This window comes from Mesoplodon bidens (assembly GCF_964165515.1).
Source record: "Mesoplodon bidens genome assembly, chromosome: 2".
Lineage (NCBI taxonomy): Eukaryota > Metazoa > Chordata > Mammalia > Artiodactyla > Ziphiidae > Mesoplodon > Mesoplodon bidens.
In genome coordinates, this window is record NC_138177.1 from 168,029,805 (window position 1) to 168,054,789 (window position 24,985).

Below are 24,985 nucleotides of genomic sequence, written 5' to 3' on the forward strand. Positions count from 1 at the left end.
AATAACACAAAATTTAAAAGACAGGGATTTGTGTTACTGTTTTTAATCTCCTGTACATTTAATGTTACTTTCACCTCAGAGGCTCAAAAATTCACAAGGCTTAATATTCCTCAAATGGGTCTAGAACTTCTAGAACTAAGTGCCATTAAGGTCAGCCATCCTGTCACTCTCAACAGGATTGGCTGTTGGGAGGGCTGACCAGCAGGGCTGGGACTAAGGGTATAGCCACCTGGGAGCCTCCAAAGAGGTCAGGCAACTGGCTGGGCACATAGCCACAGGGGGTCAGAAGGCTGGGTGGCCCGGGGAGGCTGGCAACACTGGGTCTACTCGGACCATGAGCCCAGGGCAAGGGGTCAGGGGTAAGGGAGAGAAGGGAGAGGAGCAAGACATGAGCCTGCTGAGTCCAACCCAGGACCTGGGGAAGGGATTCAGACCTCGGATGGAGTCCACGAGCTGAGTCCCTTCTGCCCTTCGGATCTGGGGTTCTGCAGGTTGACCCTTCATAGGCTGCAGGACTCGGGACTGGGGCGGGAAAGTCTCCAGGAAAAGGCTCTCTCCAAACGTCAGGGACTTCCTGCCTCTGGGTTGGCTTGGGCACCACTACACACAACCTTTCCCTATGCTGCCCCCAGATGGGAGTGGGAGAGAGGACGGGCTTTGAGGTTAGCAGACCTGAGTGAGAATCACAGCTCTGTCTCTAGCAGAGACCTCTCCTCCCTGAGCCTCCGTGTTTCTATGTATTAAGTGGAGATAAGAACCTTATCTCATGGGGGTTCTGTGAGGATTAGATGAGAAAGTGCTTGAAAATAGCTCTCACTCTTCTTATTACAGCAGCTATTATTCTATATCCTAGAGAGGATATGTGACGATAGAGGATGCAGCTGTTTCGCGGCATGGAGGCTCAGGCCCCCACCCTGACTCTGGAAGCTTCTTCAGGGAAACGATGAGAGGAGGGTGAGGGGCACTCGGTGTTTAACCGCCTTCCCCAGAGCGGTGTCATTTGGCATGCATCCAAGTTTGGACGAGTGGTTTGAAGTAGCCTCATTTTAGGGCATTGGCATCTGTCAGTCAGCAGGCCCTGGAGGTTTCTGGTGCTGTGCTGAGGGCTATGAGGGAGCTCACATGGACAGAGCACCATCCATACCTTCAGGCTCACCTGGCAACAACTCCAGAGCAAGGCAGAGGAACGTGCCACAAAACGCCGGATCGTGTGGGCCCCAAGGTTGCATGACCACACTACCCCCCCATGGGCGCCAGCTTTCTGATGGGAGCAGTGCAGTAGTGCTGGTGTGTCTGGGGGTATCTGGGGGGCACTGGCTCTCTGTGATGCTTTGTGAATGGTGGATCCTCGGTTAATAAACCTAGGAAGCACTGCATACAATCCCTCTGCCCCTGGGTGCATCACAGTATACATGACCTTATTAAAGGCTCTGAGAAGGCCTGCAGTAAAGAGACCTGTCAAACCCAGTGTCTCTTAAGCTTGGGTTCACCCTGCTGAGTGGACAGTGCCCCAGCCTCCATGGCAGGCTCTGTGGTCTGGGGCTGCTCTCAGTGCCTCCCTGGGCCTTTGTTTGTCCATGTATGAAAAGAGGGGAAATCTTTCCATTTCTCACACTCTGTGACCCCAGCTTTGCTCACCATGTCACTTCGGAGAGCATACGGAGGCAGTGAACATGGGGCCAGGCAGGACCCACAGAGGAAGTCCAGTATATATTGTTGAGCTGACATGGAAAGGATGAAGTTGAGAATCTGTAATTTCATTTAAAAGCAAAGAGATAAAACTAAAGTGTGCTATTGGTTATTCCAAAGTAGCATCCATCTGTTTATGTGGGACAATGGAGAAAGGGATATAATATAAAGAAAAGATACAGCTGAATATGATGGTATTGAAGGAGTATCCAAACTCCAGTCTCTCAAATTCAAATTCTGTTTCCTTTCCTGTGACCCTGGAGGGAAGAGAGGGGCAAGAGCACCTGAGGGCCCATCCTGGGGTTGTCAGGCCCCGGAGAAGGTCTGCGTTGTTTCCTCCCCATTGATATGTTGAGACTTTGTCTACATCAAGCCTAATCATACTCAGATCTCCGGGGGCTGCATGGGGCAGTGGTGGAGAATCTGAGAATCATCACAGTGTTTCTTTTGTGGAAGCATGGGCTGCCCAGGTGTCACACGCATGTGACAGGATGTGAGGCCTGCCCTTGTTTCTCTTGCTTGGAAGTGTGTGGCTCCCCATTCATGGGTGGTGTTCCAGTTTGCAAAGATGATATTTCGGCGCTGCTTTCTTCAGGATGCAGGAGGATGGGGGAGACGTTAATTCTCGCTGGGGTCACTGGTGCCATGTTACCGACCCCTGCTGGCCTCCTGAGCTGGAAACCGGCTGCAGAGGCCGTGGCACCAAGGGCATAAGCACAGGCAGGGGGTCAGGCCGCTGAAATTCCCGCCTTCCCCTCTCACCAGCCCTGGGAGGCTGGGGGTAGGGGTGGAGGGGGCGGGACACTTAACTCCCTGGGAATTCAAATTCATCCTCTGTGAGTTGGGGCAAGCACACTTTACAACAGGCTTGCAAGGATAAAAAAAGATGACCCACATAACTCACCAGGTCTGGCAAATTGTGAGCTTTTGACGTGCGTGATTTGTACTTTCATGGAAACGTGTGAGCGAGCCTTCTGCACTCACCTGATGTTTCTTGAGTGGCCCTGCAGCACAGATGCTGTGAGGGGCTGTAGGGTCATTGGCGTGGCCATTTCTGGGTTCCTCAGCTGAAGAACACATCACAGAGTGTCTCTTTGTTATGGCCACGTTGCTGACTCAAAAGCTAAGAGGATTTATCAGCTTCCGGGGGTCTCTGGAGGAGGCTATCAGCCAGGTTTTCACTTCTGTAGGTCTTCAGCATCCGTCACAGTGATGACTCAATGGATCAGGGTGAGTCAGGGGAAGGGCTTTTGGAGATCAGAGTACTTCCTCCTAGGTGCTGCCTTCCAACTCACGCCAGCTGGGAGGTGAAACACCCACTGACATCTTTCTAACCCTTGATCTGCTTCCTGGAGTTTTCAAACCACTGGTTTTGCTCAGACACGCTGTCCTGTCACAGCCAGAGCCGAAGAATCAAGCCCCATCGGCCCCACTCCAATTTGGGTAATTACATTGGACCCACCTAAAGTTCCCCTGGGATTTTCAATTAGCTATGGGATGCTTCTTCCCAAGCAGCTGTAATCTGTCACCCACTCCCTGTTAAACAGATACCGCATTCCACCCCAGAGGCAATCGGCTGCCCTTTAATGATGAGAAAAAAATTGCCCCTTTATCCCTCCCGACCCTGGGAATCCCTGAGGCAGAGTGAATCTGTGCCTGGGAGTGTCCCGAGGGTCTCGGATGCCCTCCCCAAGTGACCTGCTGAGTTCTCTGAGACATTCATTATTCTTTGGTGATTTGCAAACAGCTCACACTGGAAGCTGCAAACACAACTTAATCCAGTTGTGGCCAACTCAGAGCCTTTGACAGATGTTTTTTTCCACGGGGCAGGACCAGGTTGGCTTTTAAAACTGGGCGATGAGGCTCATAAAAGCCCTGGTTACAATGCACTGTGGCTGCCCAGGGTTTGATTCAGTCTGACCTCAGTGATTTGCCCAGCCCCATGATGACATGGAAGGACCAGCCCTGGGTGATGATAAAACTGTCAGGCGGGGTTCAGATGCCTGGGCTCCCCTACTTGCTTCAACCCCTCTGCTTCTCTCTGCAGTTAGGCAAATGTCCTCGGGAATAGGGACCAGGGCCTCAGTGATGGATAAGACACCATCCCCTGCATTAAAGAGCTAGGCAAGTAAAAAGCATAGAAAAGTAATGTCTTGTGCAGAGAAGAGAAGAATGGCTACAATGTATTGAGGGGCCAGCTTCCAGCCGCTCAGAGTTTTCACAGACTTTCTACAGCTTCATCTTCCAACTCTCCCACGGGTCAGGATTGTTACATAGAGTTTACAGGGGATGCAGACTCTCCCCGGTGGTAGAGCGGAGGGTGGAATCCAGGTCCATCTGACTCCAAAACCCGTGGTCCTCCTCTATGGAGCCCAGGAAGGGAGGCGGGGGAGGGGGAGGATGTGGCCGGGGGAGTCTCCCTGGAGGAGGTGAGAAGCAAAGAGGGAATCAGAGTTGGCAGGGAAAGGAGGTGCTCCTGGCAGAAGGAACAGCACGGCAAAGGCACGGAGTCGTTGGACAACGCTGTGCTGGGTATTTCTGGTCATTTCTTTTTTTTTCTTTTGGCCGCACAGTGTAGCTTGCGGGATCTTAGTTCCCCAACCAGGGATCGAACCCGGGCCCACAGCAGTGAAAGCGTGGAGTCCTAACCACTGGACCACCAGGGAAGTCCCTGTGCTGGGTGTTTCTGGGAGGTGACCTGGGAGTTAGGCTGCATTGAGAGGCCACTGGTAGGAGTTTTCCTTTAGCTCCTCCTCAGGGCCTGTAACGGGGGTTGGTCGGAAACCCAAGCGAACAACCCAGAATTCACGGGTGGAAGGAGGCTTGAAGGTGGTCCAGGGGCTTAGCCTCTGGCTCCTTGTGGCCCAATCCCGGCCCCATGGAGCACGGCTTGTCCCTCTTCCAGGCTTTTGCCCCTGCTGTTTCCTCTGTGGGAAATGCCCCCATCTCCACCTTTTCTACCCAAAGAATTCCTGCTTACCTTTCAGAGCAAATGTTACCTCTTCTAGGGTAGATTTCTGGATTCACCCAGTTGGAATTAGTCTCTCTCACCTCTATTCTAATATTTCATGTTAAAAAAAAATGGTACCAGTAAAGCACTTGTTAATCTTCTTAACGACCCTGGGAGGCAGGTATTATTATCCACTGTTTTACAGATAAAGAAACTGAAGCTTAAGGAGATTAAGAGACTTTTCTAAGGATGCACAGCTGGTGGATGGGGAAGCAGAGATTCAAACTCAAGTCTGCCTGAGTGCAAAGCCTATAAGTTGTCACTGGTCATGATTGTCACTGGCAGTGGATTGTCAAGCCCTCCGGGGCATTCAGGGTCTGTGTCTTAGCACAGAACAGTCTGGACCCCCCAGACTGTTTGGCACAGAGCTGCACACGGGGCTGACACTGTCCGAAGATCCAGGGAGCTGAGTTGGTGGGGCAAAGCCTCTCCTGGGCATGTGGATGGAGGGGAGGGTGAGGGACCTGTCTCACTCACTCTCAGCAAGAATCTGGTGAGACGCTGACCCCCCACCCCCACCCCCACCCCGCGCAGCTCCCTGCAGGCTGTCCCTGGTCAGGAGAGCAGACATCTCACAGTTTCCTCAAAGACTCAGGGCGACCCGGACCCATGGAGTAACCTCATGTGGTGATTGGCTCATTCCACCTCTAACTTCCAGGAATCAAGCCTGTCTCTCAATGATCAGATTTCTGAGGGTGCTCTGAAAGGGTGATGCAGCCGGAGCAAGGAGATGCCAGCTTTTATTTGTGAGGGGAGAGTGGTGGATCACACACTGTAACCAGTTCTTCCACGCAGACTAGAGGGAAAGAAAGGAGGCAACGTTTTTCCCCCTTTTCCTGTGGGCACCTTTATCCTAAATATATACATCCAAGCCAGCTGTTCCTCCATCCCAAGATGTGAGCCTCTAGCAGGTTTACGATGGCTGCCAGCAGCCTCCGCTGGCAGTGGGATTGTCCACCCTGCCCCAAGGTAACTCTGGTGAGAGGCCCCCTAACCTCACTTTTCTGAGCCTCCGTTGCCCATCCAGGCAGCGGATGGTGGTGCTGCAAGGGATCGTACTAATAACACAACAGCTTTTACTGAGCACTTACTGTGTTCGGACGCTCTGCTAGGCACCTTACATAGCTTTTCTCCAGTCATCAACCCTCATATAAGGAGTGAGTGTTACTGCTCCTTGTTGCCAGGAACAGAGAGGTCCAGGGACTTGGCTGCCTGGTATTCAGACTCAGGTCTGTGTGACTCTAAAACTTGAAAATTCTCCTCTACCACAATGCCCTCCCCATCTTGCTAGTCACCAAGACTTGAGTTCCAGTGCTGGCATTACCACGAACCTGCTCTGTGACATTGGATGACTCACTTTCTCTCTCTGGGCACCAACTTCTTAAGCAAAATAAGGATGTTGGATAAGACATCTCTAGGTCTCCTCTAGCTCTCTGAGTCTAAGAATGCCTCTGCTTCAGAAGGTGTTGGCCAAAGGGCAGCAGAGTTCCAGTGGCTGGGCATCCCAGTTCCCTCCTCTGTTTGGATGGGTTGGCTTTGAGCTGTGGTGAGTCTCCTGGGGCCATTCAAGGCTCTGAGAGATCTCTCTTTCATTTTGGTGAGAGACCTTAGAAGAAACTTCAGATGTGAGGCAGAAGTGGGCAGCCCTTCTATTGCATGGCCAGGAGGGTAGGACATTTCCTGTTAACAACCCCAGGATTCCTGGACAACCCAGCAGACCTCTCTGAATCAAGGCCAGATGGGAGGTCACAGCTGGAAGGGACCTCAGAGGTCGTCATGTCCAACCCCCTCATTTTACAGATGGGGAGACTGAGTCCCAGAGTGAATTAGTAACAGAGTGAGGGCTCGAATACAGGTTCTCTCTTTCATTTATTCTCTCAATAACAGGCTTAAAAGACTCCCTTTCCTGAAGGGGGGAAGATAGACCTGAAAACAACTGCAATCTAAGTGGTGATCATTATTCAGAGGTCTCTTGATTTCCAACCCAGTATTTTTCCACTCCTACATCCTGCCTTGCCAAAAAGATGTTAATAAGTTTCTGAGATGTCAGTGCTAGAATGGCCTCTAAAGATCTACTAGTCTTGGGATAGCAAATCCTTGGAATTTGGGATGCCTCTTCCCATTTCCTGGCCATGGCAGACATCACAAGTGGCTCACCAATGCTCTTCCCATAGAGTCCAAACGAGGCCTCAGTTCTTTACATGGAGCTCCAGCCAGGCACTACCAAGCGATCAGTGTTGGGACATGGCATCGATGCCTTCTGCCATTCCTGATTAGCTCAACGACATCCGTCATCCACAACGACAAATGTACTGAGCTCTCACTTTGTGCTGGGTCCTGTCCTGACTACCGTGTTTTAGGTGTGTCATCTCCTTTAACCCTGAAAACAAGCCTACAGGGTAGGTACCGTTATGACTGCCCTTGTGCAGGCGAGAAGACTGGGGTCCAGGGTCCCCAAATCACTAGCAGTGGAGCCGGAAGAAGAAAGAAGTCTCCCAGTGCCTCATCCAGTCCTCTTGCAAGTGGCTGGGCACTGGTCAGGTCCTGGCTATGTCAAAAAACTGCCATTTCTCCAATAGACTGATTTAGTGACATCTTCCCATTTTTGTCTTTTCTGAAGGAGAAACCCCATCCTAAATTTCTCTGCCCGGCCTTTGCCTCTTCCCCCGAAGCCGCCTCTTCCAGGCCCTGGGCAGTATGAGATCGTGGACTACACGGGGCCCCCCAAGCACCTCATCTCCAGTGCATCCTTCGTGTCCAACACCAGCCGGTGGACAGTGGCGCCGTCCCAGCCAGGCCTGCCCGACCCGCCCGGCCCAGGTCAGAGGATTGCTTTCAGTGATTGTAAAAACCAAACCTGGAATTGTTTGTCATTCTTGGGCCATCAAATACCACTGATTTATAGGCTGTTTGCCAAACAGTTTACAGGGGTTAGAGTGGATCTAGAAGACTTTTCCGCTTACACTTTCAGAGTATGAAAGGTGGGTTTTTGTTTTATTTTTTATTTACTTTTTTAAGGTGAAAGGGCTCTTAGAGATGATCCAGGTCAGGGATTTATAACTGAGGACTCTGAATGTTTCAAGAGACACAAAGCTGGGCTCCAGGGGGTCTATGACCCTGAAATTGTCTGCAGATTTGGAGCACGCTGATATTATTTTCTGGGGAAAAGAGCCATAGCTTTTGTTTAAAAAGTTCATGTCCTTAAGAATGTTTAAATCGCAGGTCTAGTCTGGTGGGGTCACCTCCCAGATGGGAAAGGCCCGGAGAGCAAGGTGTCATAGCCCTGCAGAGGGTGAGTGGAAGGCAGAGGCCCAGACTCTCTCCCCTCAACGCCTTGTCTGTCACAAAATAAAACAGGGCTCCACCCGAGCAGCCCTTTCAAGCCATAGAGTTACCCCCAGGATCTGCCTGAGAGCTGATGGTCTGAGGGACTTTTTCCCGTGGGTGGTCCCTGCACTCCCCTGCCTACTTGGAGCCCCTAGCTATTTACCACCCCCGACACTGGCCAGAGTTTATGGCATTGGGGGATGACAGGTGTGCTGATGGGCTAGTGGCGTGGGAGGGGGAAGGTGAGAGCTGAGGTGGCCACCAGGCCCGTGGAAGTCAGGCTCTCAATGAACATCGCTGATGCTCCCACCCTGCGGAGGCAAAGGTGACTGAGGCTCAGTGCTGCCCCGCCGAGACGTCCCCTTCCCTCCACACACACAGGTGAGCAAAACGTAAGGTAGGCGGGACAGGGAGAATATAATTTTCATGGCTCTGTCCTTGGAAACGTAGTGATAAGCCAATAAGATGACAGAGGTTTGACCTACGGGTCATCTGGTCAGTCCAGGCAGAAATCAGCTTGGTCCCGCAAATGTATGAATGCCCCATGGAGTGGTGGTGCCAGGACCCCGGAGACCAGCTGGATCCTTGTCTGACCCTGTTTGGCCCAGTCCCCTAGGAGCTTTCTCCCAGCATCTTCTCCATGCGGGCACCTGGAATGCAGGTGCAGACCAGGGCCTGCTGCTGTGATCACCTAGGCCAAGGTGGGCTTCCCTGAAGGCCTCCCAGAGTAAGTACATGCAAACATCTGCCTTCTTGGCTTCCAGTGGGCGCAGATCTACCTGGATCCCTCAGCAGCTTCCTGAGGGTGTACCGGAGGCCGTGCGTGGCCCTCGTGAACACATCAGCATCGACTCGAGAGTTTCCAGCCACCCCAGGTTGTGGTTCCCAAGCCCTGCGTGGTCCTGGCTGCTATTGTGATAGCTTTCAGTTTTCCCGAAATTTCTGAACTAAATCAAAGCAAAACCGCATTAAGCTGACACCTTGCTTCTATAAGAGTATTGCTCTATTCATTTCTTTTCAAATTTCCTACAAAACTCTTCCGTAAATTTTCTTCTGTTAAAAAAGGTAGTGAGTTGAAGAAGGTGGGGAGCTGGAGTTCGAGTCCCGCCTGGGCCAGTTCAGAGCCGGATGACCTAGGGCCAGTCCCTCCCTCCCTGTCTCCCCACATGTCAAGTGCAGGGGTCCCGCCGGCCTCACCCGCTCCGACGCCGAGTGCCAGGACCTTGAGAATTGGCCTTTTCTCTCTCAACACTGTCTCTCTCTCCTCTCACAGCCACATACAAGCCGGAATTCCCTGGAAAGCAGTCCTTTCTCTACAATGTGGACAAGAAATGGATCCCAGTGTCGTAGTCACCTCATCCGAGCTCAAGGAGAACCCCCCGGCCACCAGCTGTCCCCCCAGGCACCCTGGACGGTCATTCAGAGAGCGCCCATCTCATGTGTGACGGCTGATGACTTGGGACATCCTTGCCCCCTGCCTGGTGTTACAGCTGGCCTGCCGTGCTTGTCCTTGTCCTGAGCTGCCCCCTGGAGTGTGGACCCCCACCCCACGGACCCCCGTGGATTCCTGAGCAGACAGAGCCCCCTGGGTTACTTGGCCACGTGCCCTCCAGCCTGGCTCGGCCCGCCTCCCCTCAGCCCTCAGAGCTCGTGCAGCTCAGGATCCAGGAGGAGGTGGCCGATGGCAGATGCCCCGTCTGGAAGGCTGATGTTGAGCCAGGGCTCTGGGGCCACAGGGTGGGCGGCGCAAGGCCGCGGCCCCGGCACACTCCCATGCTCTGGCCTTGACCTCCAGACTCTTCCCGGAGTTCCAGGAGCCGGGAAGGCCCACAGGCACTGTGACAGGGACCTGAAGGGGTTGCCTGGCCCTCACCCCCAGCTCAGCCTTCGTGTCTCGCCCTAGGAAGAGCATAGCAGCATCACCGTGGTCATGTGAGCTCATCACCCACTTTCAGGAGAGGCCTCCACATCCATTTGTTGGCTCCGCGCACAAAGGGCAGATGTGGGCAGGACCCTCTGGGGCCAGAGCCCTGGGCACAGCGGTTCTGAGGGGCGCCTGCAGGTTCTTACTTTTGCCCGGCCTTTCCCCTTCCCTGGCCTGGTCTCCGTCCCTCCCACCTTGTGCTCAAGTTCAATATGATCTTTAACGGATCCTTTCTGGCCTGCCGAGTCAGTCCCCCTCAGCAAGAGGATGAGATTCTCAAAGAACCAAGAGGAACTGGAGTTAACCACACATCCCCTCCTTCCCCAACTATCCACTTGTCTTGGGCTTTTGTAAGTGGAAGCCTCTTGTGCCGCCTCCCTCCCCTCTGCGTGTCCCTCCCTTGCCCTTGGCTTTCTCCTTTGACTTTCCTCCGTGACTGTTAGTCCAGAACTGGTCTCTGACTGCCTCTCCCTTCAGGGAGGGGCGGGTGAGGAAGAGGGAGGGAGAAGGATGGAACGGCCGGTCCAGTTAAACAGAGTTCTCATTTCTCACAAAAGCTGGCCTTGTTGTGAACCTCAGATTCCCGCAGGTGCCCCGCTGCTTTGGGATGAGCGGGAGGCAGCCTGGAGCATGGCGCCAAGAACGACCAAGGTCTGGACCTAAAGGTGGACACCCTGTGCTGAGTCCGCTCAGGTCCTTAGCTTCTCCTAGAGGTCAAGAGTTGGATTCGAATTTGGAGGTTCAAGGTCAAGCACTTCCAGGGTTGGGTGGGCAGCGCAAGGGAGAAAAACAGGTGAGGCGAGAGGAGGTCCAGGAGCTGAGAAGGCTGCCCATGTAAAGGGCAGCTACCTATTGCCAGATCTGCAGAGTTTTCAAAAGAACCTGGGAATTTTTTTAATGTGAAACTTCTTGATTGGAGATGTTAACAACCGTATTTCAATTAAAAATTTTTTGTTCAGGCTAAAGGAAACTCTTCTGCTAACCATCAGTTGTCCACTTCGGCGCTAGAAATTCTGGAAGACCCCTTTAAGGCTGACACTTGAAGCTGCACCTTTCTTTGAACCCAGACTCTTGACAATAGGGCCAGACCTGAAGGCCTTGGCTTTTAGGTCCCTCTGACCCTAGGAGACCTTAGCAGGCCACTGGGCTGGAAGCAGCCAGCCCTGGGATCACTGCAGGCAGAGGCTGGCGGGACTGCATAGAAAACAGGACAGGCCGCTCCTCCCTGGGGGCAGCTGGGCTGAGCACCAGCAGATGAGGTCTGTCTCTATAGAAACCCCTCCAAGTGGGGTCAGGAAAGCGGAGACTCTGGGAAGAGGATGGCAGGGCTGCTCTTGGCCAGTCAGAATCGGGGTATTCCATAGAAGACACGGCTGGAGCTGAGGCCCTGAGCTCGGAGGGTCTGTCTGGGTTGTACCCAGCCTCTCTGAAGATGTCATAGGCTGCTCACAGCTCTGTCCAGCCCTGTGGTTCTCAAGCCCCATCTGTATGGTAGGATCACTTGGGGAGCTGTTATAGAGACTGCCCAGGCCCAACCCTCAAAGTTCTGATCTGAGGTAGGGTCTGGGCAGTGGTATCTTTTTTTTTTTTTTTTTTGCGGTACGCGGGCCTCTCACTGTTGTGGCCTCTCCCGTTGCGGAGCACAGGCTCCGGACACGCAGGCTCAGCGGCCATGGCTCATTGGCCCAGCTGCTCCGCAGCATGTGGGATCCTCCCGGACCAGGGCACGAACCCGTGTCCCCTGAATCGGCAGGTGGACTCTCAACCACTGCGCCACCAGGGAAGCCCTGGGCAGTGGTATCTTTATTAGCATTCTTGGTGTGATTGCAAAGTGTCTAGTTAGGGTTAGGATGTACTGAGAGTATTTTCCAAAATTTAATGTGCGTGCAAATCACTTGGAGATCTTATTGAAAGATCTCGGGTGGGGCCCGAGAGTCTACTTTTTTTTTTTTCTTTTTAATATTTATTTATTTATTTATTTGCACTGCGCGGGCCTCTCACTGTTGTGACCTCTCCCGTTGCGGAGCACAGGCTCCAGACGCGCAGGCTTAGTGGCCATGGCTCACGGGCCCAGCCGCTCCGTGGCACGTGGGATCTTCCCAGACCGGGGCACGAACCCGCGTCCCCTGCATCGGCAGGTGGACTCTCAACCACTGCACCACCAGGGAAGCCCTACGTTTTTTTTTTTAATTGAGATATAATTGAAATACAACATCGTATTAGTTTTAGGTGTGTTTCTAACAAGCTCCCAGGTGATGCCGATGCTGCTGGTCCATGGGCCACACTTAGAGTAGCAAAGGTCTAGTAAATACACCTAATTGTGGAACTCTTCATCTGGCCCTCCATGTGTTCATCCAACTGCCTGTCAACCTATCTATCCTTCCCTCCCTCCCTCCTCCTTCCTCCTCATTATTTGTTCATTCCCTCACTCCTGCGTTCCTCATCCATCCTTTTCTCCCCTCACTCACTCGCTGTCTACCGTGCAAAGCTACCTGCGGGCAGGGGATGGCAATTCCTCCAGCCACCAGCTGCCTTTGTAGTGACCCCCGTTTGGAAAGGACTTACCTTCACTCCTTTCACCTTTCCACTCTTTGGAGAAGGACAACCCCAGAATGGCTGCTGTCGGGCTCAGGAGCTGCCCTTTGCTCCCCGACCTTCTCTGAGGGCAGGGCAGAATTTCCTCAAGCCTTTCAGAGCTCTCTTTGCTTGAGGTCCAAATGGCCTTCCTAGCCATAGACGGCCTCATCTGTTGTCTGTTCATGTGGAGGGTAGAGAAATGGGCCCTGGCGTCTTGGCTGGAGGCCGTGGGTGGAGGTGGATGTGGAGCTGCAGGCCGCACCCCTGAGCTCAGCAGCAGGCTTTGCACTGGTCCCCATAGTTCCCTGTGTGCATTAGTCCAGCCAGACACTGGCAGGTCCCAAAGGCAGCAAGGCCTATGGAACGATGGCCATAGAGCAGTGGTTCTCGACCTTGAGTGCACATTGTAATCACCTGGGGGGCTTTAAAAGTACTGAGGCCTGGGCCCCAACCCCAGAAATTCTGATTTAATTGCTGCAGGGTGTGGTCTGGGCAGTGGGGATAAAAGCTGCCTAGGTGATTCCCATGTGCAATCAAGGTTGAGAAGATTGTCTTCCTGCTTCTGGCAGCTCTGGAAGGAAACGAACAGACGCGGAACACCTCTGCGTGCCTGGCCGTGTGCTGATACTCTGCATACGCTCTGCCATTTCACCCTCACGCAGCACCCAGGGTGACGTAGCAGCGAGGCCCGGAGTAGGCAGAGCAGCTCTGGGTGCTCCATGGGGTCGCTCCAGCAGTGCCAGGCAAGCTGTATTGGAGTCAGAGGCCACAGGAAACATCAGTAATACTGACCCTCTCGTCAAAGTTTTGATATTTTATCATGTTTTTTTGGCCTTAATTTCAAAAAGCATTGCATTGGACTGTGAATCAACTTGATTACTGAGCTCTTTGGCTCCTCTTAATTTTGCGCCTGAGGCTAGGGCCTCACTTGCCTGACCTGAGTCCTGGCCACAGGGCCTTGGGAATTAAGACTCTAGACCTCCTGTCAGAGCCGGAAGGCCCTTGGAGACATCCACGGTTTTCATACTTCTTTAAGTTTAGTTCAGACAAAAGTTAATATGAGAAATCTTAGTATGTAAACAAAGGAAAGCAGAGCTGCTATAACTGAGTCTGGGGAGGATGCCCAAGGGCTGCCTGCTATCTCCTCCCCCACATTGTAGGGGCTTTTGAGACCCACCAGTGAACCCTGGCGCTCCAAAGATTGTAGCTACCTGATGACCCATTTTACAGCCCCGCCCCTTTTACAGCCAAAGAAGCTGAGGACTAGAGCTGGTGGTGTGCTGGTAAGCCAGAAGGGACGAGGGAGGGAGGAAGCTCTGATTTGCAGTTTGTTCTCTAGGGAAAATAAGGCCTTGATTTGTAGCATTTGTCAATTCCTGTGGTGTAAACACTCCCTCCAACATACCGACAGGACGTCACTGACCTCAGAGTCGGGGAGAGATGGCTGGATCGTGTCTGTGAGCGGGTAGGAGCCGGCAACAGGAAAAGTGAGTTGGTCGAGAGCATGGGGGCAGAACTGGCAGGAGAGCGCGGTCACATGGCCAGAGTCAGTGATCCTGACGTCATAACGTTCAGCCTGTGGGACCACACAGGACAGGCCACACAGGACAGGCTGGGCATCAGGACTCGGCCGCCTTCCACGGTGGCACCTCTGCTTCACCAGGGCCCAGCACTTACCAGCGCCCTTCAAGTTCGAGGCAAACCACTTATAGGATAGAGAAGGAGAGAGGCCTTGTTTACTTTCACCCTCTCCTTCTGGAAGACTTTCACAAAAGGAACTAGTGTAGCATTTGAAGTAATACATACATAGAATTTTATTACTGAATACCATACGAGTATACAAAATGCATAACTGAATAACAGCTAAAAAAAATAATCCAAGAAATGTGAAATACACATTTTTTGAAATGATAAAAACGCATCCATGAAAAATATAAAATGTTGCATATATATACAATATATACTTATATATATATAAAACATAAATGAAAATTGTAAATAAGAAATGTATACAGTAGTGAGCAGGCATGGCAGTCATTTTACACCGAGGCCACTTTGTTCCAGTCGGTCGGCTCTGACTGCTGTCTAGTGTTGAGGAAGTACATCTATGAGGAGAGTGTATCCACTACAGTGTCTTTTAAAAGTCATTTGCACTGAAAATCAAGTGTTTTCAAGTTAACTAACTGACCAAAGGGTGAGGACTCATTGGTCTGAAGTTGATGGAAGAGTCAAGTCAGCCTGTGGAGACAGGGTCCGCTTCCCGCATCCGAACGGCAGCCTGCGGGAGAGGGGCTGTAGAGCAGGTCTTGCGAGGAGGGAACAGCCTGCTGGGCTTGTTAACCAACGTGACGCTGTCCCTGGCCGGGCAGGCTCTGGCCGGAAGTTCAGAGAATAGATTTAAGCACAAGATGAGGGTTCGGATCAGGACACCTCCCAGGTCCCCTCCTGGCCTTGACGTCTGTGGGTCTGTGACTTGAGGGCCTCTTCCCTCAGGGAAGGCATTCAGGTAACGGCACGGAGGCAGGCACAGAGGTTGTGTGTGGCGGGGGCCACTGCCCAGCTGCTCCTTGCCTGCAGTCCCCTCCAGGAGGCCTGAGGCGTGGGGCTCAGGGCTCACAGCTCCGTGAGGACGACCTGAACCCCGCCGTCCAGCTCCCCCGCGTCCAGCAGGAAGGCCGCGTGGTTGCTGTAATGCTGAATGATGTTGTTGTCCATGTTGACCAAGATTCTGGAAGGGAAGAGAAGGTGTGTGTAGAATGGGCTGGGCCCCTTGTTTACAGGGCCTCTGAGTAAAGGGGGACTGTAGTGGTTGCTACCTACCGGGCGCCCCCAGCACTTCAGGCACCTCTTGGACTTTCTCTCTGATCCTCATAACAACCCACAAGGGGACCACTCACCGTCCCACTTTACGGGGGAGGACACACTTCCCAAGTGGCCGAGCCCAACTCAAACCCAGGCCTGCTGGCAGCCACGCCCACCTGCTGCACCACATCGCCTTTCCTCAAACACACGAGTGTGGGCACTTTTGAGCAACCAGCACAGCGCGCCTTAGTCGCCAGGCCAGACTGAGCACTCGGACGCGGAGTGTGAGTTCAAGTGCAGGAGGTGTGGCGGGTGGACCCGTGAGGTTTGGGTTCAGCAGGAGGCTGCGATGTGTCACTCGGATGTGCCCGCCTGACCCACAAGCAGGTGCCACGCAAGGCCCCCTCGGTTTCACCCCAGGAAGCTGAAATCTCAGGGATGGCATCGTGGACTTGAGGGGCTTGGCTGTCTCTCCCCCCACAGTCTTCAGGCAAGGACCTGAGCCAACCTGAGAGGGACAGAGCCTCCGTGCATGTGGCCCTCTGCAGAGGGTCAAAGCCACAGTATAGCCAAGGGCACTCCTCTAGGAGCTGCCTCCCCAGTGAAGGACCCACCGGGCTGTGACCTGTCCTGAGCACAGCAGCTTCCTCTTTGTAATGGGGGCGGGTGCTTTCCTCCATCCACCCCTCCATCCACTTCACCAGCATCTGCTGAGGTCTTTCCATATTCAAGACCTTGCTCCAAACAAAAACAAGGGCCACATAGAGATCCTAGGTCCCGCCCTCCAGGAGTTTTGAATCTACCAGGGCCCGGGAGAATGGATCCTTATAACCGTATTACCCAGCTCATAGATGGGGTACCTGAGCAAAGTCATTTGGCTGGGATCACACAGTTAAGAGATGGCAGAACTGGAATTTGAATCTTGACTTTTGTCTCTTTCCACTGCATTATTTTTTTAGAAAAAAAAACAACAACAAAACCCAAAACCCTATAATTATAAGCTAGGAAGTGGCATATAAAAGGAAGGCAAAATCCAGGGCTGGGGGAGAGTTCAAGATAAGGCAAGATTATTTAAATGGGACAGGAGGGAGGGCGGTGAGAATCCCAGACTACTACTCCTGGCAGGTAGCCAGCCGTCTGTTTTCCCCGGGGACCCCGGGAGAGGCAGTGGCTTTGTCCCCCCACCCGAGTCCCCCAGCTCAGGATGTGTAATGGAGACAGCAGTGGGCTGAAGCCTACGGCCCACGTCCAGTCGTCTCTGCAATAGCATCAAGCAGCTGCTGCTTTCTGGAAGGAGGTCTGGGCTCAGGCTCCGAGGCCTGGGTGCTGACTGCCAGCATCTAATTATAAGATCCTGCTTCCTTGGGTCCTGTGTGCAGTTCCTTCATTCCACAGAGGGATCTTTGTCTGGGAGCTGCCGGCTGGGAACAGACCAGAGGAGACCAGGGCTGGGGCAGAGGGGTGGGCGGTTTGTCAGTGTTGGTGCTTTTGTTAGTCTCCTCCTATAGTGGCATTTACTGAGTGCTTTAGGTGCCAGGCACTAAGTGCCCTACGTGCACTAACTTGAAGGCCTACTCTCAGGCAGGGCCTCCCAGAAGGCCCAGAGCGCATGCCCTCGCACAGGGGATCCCAGACAGGCCCACAGACCCTTTCCTCTCAGAGGTCAATGACAACCGGGCCCTAGAGGCAGGGGCTTGTCAGGAACCGCTGTCCCAGAATGTGGGCCTCCTGTCACTTGCCAGCTTCTGGCTGTCTTCTGTCCTAGTTCGCATAGAACCCCTGGCCAGCCGCCAGCAAAAACAATGTATTTGTTAATCTTTCAAGCACACTCAGTGGTGCTTGTAAAGCTGATTGTATCTACCTTTGTCCAGAGGACTTTCTGGAGGGTTCTGTGAAAATAAACGAGGCCAGTGATTACAATTTCCTGTTCCTCAGATGAGGGAAGCAGCAAATGAGCCTGCCTCTGCTCTCCCGATAGGTTTTTTGGGGGATTCTTCTCATTTAGGCATCGCAGACAATACTAGGCCTGAGGTTTCATGGCTGGGGTGTGTATGGGGTGCGGGTGCTTCTGAAGGGCCGCTGGGTGATGCCCTGGGCTATGGAGCTGGGCAAATATAAATCTGCTGGCCTGGCCACAGCCTTTATTTGCACATTGCTTAGCGGTTAAGGGAACAAGCAGGAGGCAAGATAAAACAGTGGGTGCCTGCGTGGGCTTTAGACAGGCCATGCTTCCTCCTGCCATTACTAACTCTGTAACCCTGGGACTATCCCGAACCCCAGTTTCCTCTTCTGTAGAAATAATCATACCAAATTCAAATGGTCAACGAGATGATGCTTGGGAGTTACTTAACCCAGCGCTTGGCATGTAGGAAGTGCTCCACAAATGGAAGTTATTATAATTATAGTTGAAATATCTGGCTGGGGCTTAAGGGAAAGACTTGCAACTCAGCCAGTGGGGCTATGGGGCATCTTTGTGCGCAGTCATACACAAGGCATTTCCCAGCCCCTCAGCGCAGCCTGAGGTGGGATCTGTGAGAGAGGACGGCGGTGGCAGGTGGGGTGGCAGTCAGGGGGTGTGGACACTGGCACCAAAGGGGAAGTGGGGCTGGGCTTGTCTGGGCAAAGCAGAGCCTGCCCTCCGCTATGAGGTGGATTCCGCTCCACAGAGCATGTGAGCTCCAGTTCCCAGTTTGAAACCGAAACTTGGAAGGAAAAAAATACACAAAGAACCCTAGACATTCATACAACCAAAACCAAACGATCCTTTCCCAGGGGCTGCAGGGCTGCACACCTTCCCCCCACCGCCGGCCCTTCTATGGGAGGCTGGGTGGGAGCCAAAAAGGGGAGGGAAGGAGGCCTGTCTGTGAGGAAGGAGGTGGCCCCTGGGCCTGACTGGATGGGCCCTTAGCTTGAGTACAAAACATGCCTCATTTTGCAGTCCCCTGAAAGAAGAGCCACAGACAGTAGCCCCAGGGCAAAGCCTGAGCACCTTCCAGGAAGAGCCACGAAGAGTAGCGGGACTTAGTCTCAGGCTGTCTGGAGCTGGAGGATCAGTCCGAGCTGTTCGGGGGCAGGGAGGGGCTGTGGGTGTTTCCCAGGGCCCTAGTCCAGGTCCTCTAGGCAGGGAATGGCAGTCACAATTCCTCACTGCACAGGGGCCCCCATGCTGGGCTGGTGAAGTGACCTACGCAGCAAGGGCTGCATGCAGAGGCCCGGCTCACTGGCTCTGACGGGGGTGGAAGCCTGGGAGGGCCGTCACCATGTGGCCCTCCAACTGCACCCCCCCATGCCACCCCTGCCAAGGAGAGATCTCCTGGGCAGAGAGCAAAGGCTACTGTGGTCCTTAGCACTCATCCTCTGGAGCCCGTGGCAGGCGGCAGTCACTGCCCGGCCCCCTGGAAGGTAAAGCTTTACTCCCTCCTGCCTCATCCAGACTTGAAGATGGAGGAGGCCTGTGGAGCATCCCTGGCTGGGCTCCCTCAAAATGACGTCCAGGGGGCTTCCCTGGTGGTGCAGTGATTGAGAATCTGCCTGCTAATGCAGGGGACACGGGTTCGAGCCCTGGTCTGGGAAGATCCCACATGCCACGGAGCAACTAGGCCCGTGAGCCACAACTACTGAGCCTGCGCGTCTGGAGCCTGTGCTCCGCAACAAGAGAGGCCACGATAGTGAGAGGCCCGCGCACCGCGATGAAGAGTGGCCCCTGCTCGCCGCAACTAGAGAAAGCCCACGCGCAGAAACGAAGACCCAACACAGCCAAAAATCAATTAATTAATTAAAAAAAAAAATGAAGTCCAATCACAGCTCCCTTCCCAGACTCATCGCCAGCCATTTCTTTCTCGGACCCTCTGATTCAGCCGGTAGCAACTCTGCTGGGCCCTTCTGCTTCTGTGCCTTTACTCCACTGCTCCTGCCCCTCTGAACGTTGCTTATCACCTCTGAGCCTCAACTTCCCTATCTGTAAAATGTGTGTAATGGTATCTACCTCATGGTATGGCCGTGAGGGTTAAATGAGATAAGCTTAGCCTAGTATGTGGCATGTAGTAGGTGGTTAAATGATGATAGTCACTATCATCATTACCATTAGAGTCAAATGACTTGGTTACCTTGGTTATTTCTGACATGTGGCCCTGTGCTTCCCTCTCCCCCTGAGTAGGTGGTGTATGAGGACCCTTGCATCTGTCTCCCACTCCTTTCCTTCCCAACAGTGATCAGTGTCTGGTCTCTGCAGGTGGCCTTGGCCTGATAGGGCACTCTCCACCCCAACTCCACATCGCCTCTACCTCTCCACAAAGCCAAGTACAAACACAGCTCAGCTCCGAGCAGCAGGCCTCTGCCAGGCAGGGCGAACCTGCTGGGAGCTCCCTGAGCCAACGTTTTAGAGGGAAAGGGGCAGCGTGGGGGTGTGAGGAGGGAGAGCTGTGCTGGGCACTTACCCCCGCTTGCATTTCTTGTAGACTTTGTAAATGTTCTCCTCAGGGAACCCATACTTCTCAGAGATCTGGAAGAGGATGACAGGAGATTCACCATCTGCTGCCAAAACTGGGTTTATACCAGTCTTTTCTATCATGATTTTTAATTTCCTGATTATAAAAGTAATATATACCCGTATTGTAGAAAAATACAGTGAAGAAAATTATAACTCATCCGTAATCCTGTATCCCAGAGATAAACACTAATAACATCTGAGTGTATTCCTTCCTGTCTTTTGGCCACATACACGGGTATTTTTATATCCCACGTAGATAGTTTTACTTATCATTGTATGTTATAAGCCTTCCCATATCACAACAAACTCTTGACCAACAGCATGTTTAGTGGTTGTAAACTATTCCAAAGGTCATCTGCCATTTCCCTCAATCCTTGCCTATCATCAGACATTTGGATTGTTCCAGTGCTGAGGGCTCCCCACTCACCAGCTAGCTGACCAGCTGTGCAAACCTCTCGTGGAGATGGAAATGGTGCCTAGCTCACAGGGTTGTTGACAGAATTAAATGAATTGGTCTATGTAAAACACTTAGGACAGTTCCTGGTATGTACTAAATAAATGTCAGTACTCAAATAAATGGTCATTATTACTTCAGAAGTGGTGCAACAGGGATGCTCTTGTCCTGTTGTGTGGGCGGGGAGGGGTGGATAACCCCCTACCCTTTCTAGCAGGAATTATTTACCCCATTTGATGGGTGAGGATGCTGAACTTGAAGAAGATAAGTTATGCACCCAAGGCCTAGCCTAGAACCCAGATTTCCTGCACCCATCACATCCCAGAACATTGGAGCTTAGTCTACAAGTGAGGAAATTGCAGCTCAGAGGCCTCAGCGACCTGGCTGAGCTCACACAGTCAGCCCATTTCTCCCCAGACCTCCTGAAGTCTCCTGTGGGGCAGACAGACTGGTCTGGTCCCAGTTCCACCACCTGGGGTTGCAGAACTCTGAACAAGTCACCTTACTTCATGGAGCCTCAGTTTCCTCATTTGAAAAATGGGTGCCAGGATGGGATGTACACACAGGTGGTTCTGCACAGGAATTGAGACGGTTATGTCAAGGGCCCGGCCCAGTGCCATCCCTGGGGAAAGCTCGGTCAAATGCTGCTGGTTAGTACTACTGGCTGCCTTGGAGCTGCAGGGAACGGCAAGCAACAAGCTTCAGGTGGAGGTTGTCCTCTCTGGGCCTTTCAGGAAGAGGAGCCGATTCAGCTCCTCAGCTGGTCTCTGCCTTGACAGAGGTCTCTCCAGGCAAGAAAAGTTCTTAGACTACTTATCTTAATGGCAGGCAATGTGGCTAGAGGCTATCAGGAAGATCTCAAGTCAGTCTAAGCAAGAACTTAGGAGCTTTCTAACTATATGTTGTACAAAGACAACTGCTTTGTGTGGCTGCCCCAAGAGCGATGAGCTCTTCATCCCTGAAGTATGCAAGTCAAGAGAGGGCACCCACTTGGAAGAGCTACTGAGGAGAGAGCTCGGGCACCAGATGGGGAGCTGACCCTTTAAGGTACTGTCCAACCCAAAGATTCTGAGTCTGTATTCTAGTGACATTAATGGCCTTTTGTGAGCCCAACTTCCTGGGGCTGGTGCCAAGCAGGGCTGATGCTATGTGAAGAGAACAGGATAACATAGCCGAGTGGAGAGAGCTTGGGCTAGAACCTCAGCTCTGTCACTTCTAAGTTACCTTGGCAAGTCACCTGACCTCTGGGAGGCTATTTCCTTATGGGAAATGAGGAGATCATTAATAGTACCCACTTTTCAGGGTTGTTAAGAGAATAGGGTGAGCTAGCAAATGCAGCATGCCTGACAAGATGCCTGACACATAGTGGGTCTTCAATAAAAGGCAGCTATGTTATCGCTTGATTCATTTTCCCTTCCCCAACCTGACATCTTAGAACCATCAGGCTTTTCTGTGTGGTTCGACCTTGAAACACAGCTGGCCCTGGCGGAGGCTGTGTTTGCTCAATTTTTAGCTGAACCACAAAGCTGCTGTGGATTTTGTTCAGGGCTGTTTCACCTGCTCTCTGGCGGTTTGGGGGGTTGGGGAAGGTCTCCTTGCCCAGACAACACCTTCAGCCGCCCCAGCCAGCGCCCCCCGTCCAACCACAAGCTGGAGGAATGAGGCCCTCTGGGAAAGAAAAAAGGGTATCTCTGGGGCCTGGCCTTTTGGGGTTTCATTCCCATTAAAATAGAAACAGGTTTGCAAAGCCAACAAAAAGCTCTGGCCTGTCAGACAGCAGCTATCAGATTAAGGAGGATTTATGGTGTGTGCGACTCCCAGGGTGGAGCCCGGGTTCTGGCTGGGAGATAACATCTCAGAGGCACACCTCCACCAGCGGGGCCCCACAGGCACCCTCAGATGGGTGGGACGGATGGGCCACCAGAAAGCCAGCGTTCCAGCATACTCCTTCCCAGAGTCTTCCTGTGGGAAATCAGAACTATATGGCGAAGAGTCGGGGGAGATGGGAGGGCAGAGAGGGCCGCGGCCAGGGTCCACAAGGCCTCTTACCGCACTCCTCAGGCCCTTCAGGTCCGGGGTCTTCAGCATGAGGGCGTCAAACACCTCCTCAGTCTCTCTCCGCACGTACAACAGCACTGAGAAGCAAAGGGGTGGCTTTTAATGGTGCAAGGGAACATCTGGGGGTGGGAGAATCTTAAAAAATATTATTTGTAACCTAAGATTGATTTCTGCAAAAAGAGCAAATCCTTGCTGAGGGTCTGTACCCAGCTGGGAAATACCCCACCTGGCTCTGCAGGTCCCACACACTTGCTCAGACTTTGCTGATTTTGGTGGGTTTGAATCCCTGCTCTGCCACCTGCCAGCTCTGTGACCCTGAAGAAGTTCTTTTAATATCACTGAGCCTCATTTTTTCCAGATGGAACATGGAGGCAGCTCCACCCACTGTTTCACAGAGTTGTTGTGGGCAGTATTGATGTAACACCAAGTGGGGTGCAAGGCTCAGTTCCAGGTTGCTGGAAGCTCTTGATCTTGCTTGCTGGTTGGTTTCTTCCTGATGGTCAGCTACAGCACCCCTCTCTCAGGAAGTCACAGACTTACTGTGTCAAAGACAGAAAGCCAGGTATAGAAAACCCACCCCACTCCTAACCCCATTAGAGAAAGTGGGGAGGACCTGCCCAACATTATGAGCCTGTTGCCTTACCAGCTGCCCCAGGACGCCCACGTTCAAACAAGGTCAGAGGCAGAAGCCCCCCAGCTCCGTGGCTGTCTCTCCAAGCACCCTGGATGCCCTCCTTACCTGCTCCACCCCCTCACTCAAATCCTGGCCCAGCCCCAAACTCCAGGGAGTAAAGCAGCCCCTCGTGCTGTCCCCGCTGGGGTGGGTGCTGCCCTGGCTGCCTGGACCAGAATCAGTCTGAGGCTTTGGGGAGGCCTCATGGGGGGCTGGGGCTGGGATCAGAGGACAGATGGGGTGGGAATGAGGCTACCTCTCTGTAGATCATCTTCCTTGGCCTGTTTGGAGGGCAGAGGCTCAAACTCCTCGGTGAAGGGTGAGCAGGTACGCTTCAGAGGCAGCCTGTGGGGATGGCAGGGAGAGAGAGGCCTGTGAGGAAGCCAGAGTCTGAGGGGCCCCAGAGGTGAAGAAGACCCTATGAGGGTGGGCACAAAGCAGTGGGACAGAGGTTACAGGAGCAGGTTCTGGAGTTGGACTGCATGGGTTTAAATCCCAGCCCTGCCCCTCACTAGCAGGGTGACAGCCCCTCGGTGTCCCCATCTATAGCAGGGTGCTGCGTAAAGTTGTGAGGCTGAAGGAGATAATGCACACTGCTTTTAGAACAGTGTGTGACACACAGCAGACCCTCCATAAATATGGACTATTGTTTCATCATCAGTACTATTCTTTTTTGAAAGAATCAAGTTGGACGTGAGTCAGTGGGAGGAGGGAGGCTTGTGGATTTTAGAGTGAGTCAGACTTAGCTTCCAGCCTGCCTCTGCTTCCTAAAAGCTGTGTGACCTTGGGCAAGTCATTTCACTTCCTCTGAGCCTCAGTTTCCTCATCTATAAAGTAGTGCAATAACCCCTGCTTGCCTGACTCACTGGGGCTGTTGTGAGGTAATAAGTGACATAATTTGGTGTGAAAGAACCTTATGAAAAGTACTTCTTGTTTATAAGGAGGAGACTGATATCAACAATACATGATCTTCATAAAGTGCTTTCCCATTTACAAAGATTCTATTACATGCCGCTTCTCATATCTGCCTCATCCTCATGAGGCCATTTTCCTTCTTTGACAGATTTCTAGCTGAGGCTTGAAGAGGTGAAGGGACTGTGGCTGACAGAGGGAAGGACGTGGAGGTCCATCCTGGGCTGAAGGGCCAAGGGGCCCTGGCCACCCCCTTGGCCTCTTGGAGTCTGGTGGGTGTGGGGGGAGGGGACACGGGGTTGATCCCCCCAGGTCCTCCCACACAGATGCCCTCCTTACTCTCTGAATCTGTACCACCATCTCAGAGGCTTTCTCTTTCCCATTTTACAAGCAGGTGTCTCGCCAAAGATTCTCCAACTTTTCAAATAAAACAAACCCATAAAAACTCAGGCAATTTCAGTAAGAAAGGAGCATGAGTCTAGCTTGGGGGTTGGGGGCAGAGTCTCAAGGCTGCTTCCTCCGGGCCCAGCTTCTGGCTTGGGGGACAGCAGAGGGAAGGGCAGGCTGGGAGCTTACGAGCAGTAAAGGGGGGACAGGCAGGAAGGTGAGGCCCTTGGCTGCTTCTCTCCGTACCTGTTGGAGGTGCCGTGTCCTGCTGAGGGCACTGCCTGCAACGAAGAGAAAGACATTTTCTGTCACAGACAGGAAGAAGAGAGTAGCCCTCAGCTGCTGGAGCCTTTCTGGGATGAACAATCTTTGTGGGGAGATACGGGGTAATGCAGTTTCGATGGCTTTCTAGCTCATTCTGCTCAGATGTGTCCCCTCAAGTGAGCTGAGACCTTGAGTTGAAAGGAAGTACCAAGCCCCAGTTGGATGAGTCAGGACTCAGTGAACACATGAGGTGCTAAGGAAAGGGTGGCAGAATCAGTGAGTCCCATCTGAGCTCCCGCAGGCCCAGAAGGGCTGGAACTGCAGACTGTCCTGGAGCTGAGGTAAAAGTGGAAGGGGAAGAGGCAGTCGTTTTGAACCCTCACGTGTGCCTGGCAATGCACTACCTGGTGCAGCCATCA

At 52.8% G+C, this 24,985-nt stretch overlaps 2 protein-coding genes across 2 annotated transcripts in view; one reads left to right on the forward strand and one right to left on the reverse strand.

The window, feature by feature from the left end:
- Positions 1–9,446, forward strand: part of STPG1 (sperm tail PG-rich repeat containing 1) — a 52,370-nt gene extending 42,924 nt beyond the window's left edge. Inside the window, exons 9-10 of the mRNA XM_081225636.1 lie at positions 7,320–7,519; positions 9,300–9,446. Of these exons, the coding sequence (XP_081081762.1) occupies positions 7,320–7,519; positions 9,300–9,376 (277 nt within the window). The 3' untranslated portion in view covers positions 9,377–9,446. The remainder of the gene's footprint in view (positions 1–7,319; positions 7,520–9,299) is intronic.
- Positions 9,447–9,667: 221 nt separating this feature from the next.
- The window catches only part of GRHL3 (grainyhead like transcription factor 3), a gene marked incomplete at both ends in the record, with an annotated part of 31,331 nt that continues 16,013 nt past the window's right edge, over positions 9,668–24,985 (reverse strand). Inside the window, 8 exons of the mRNA XM_081225364.1 lie at positions 9,668–9,750; positions 12,516–12,609; positions 13,933–14,103; positions 15,162–15,255; positions 19,766–19,830; positions 22,322–22,407; positions 23,260–23,348; positions 24,549–24,583. Coding sequence (XP_081081490.1) covers positions 9,668–9,750; positions 12,516–12,609; positions 13,933–14,103; positions 15,162–15,255; positions 19,766–19,830; positions 22,322–22,407; positions 23,260–23,348; positions 24,549–24,583 — 717 coding nt within the window. The remainder of the gene's footprint in view (positions 9,751–12,515; positions 12,610–13,932; positions 14,104–15,161; positions 15,256–19,765; positions 19,831–22,321; positions 22,408–23,259; positions 23,349–24,548; positions 24,584–24,985) is intronic.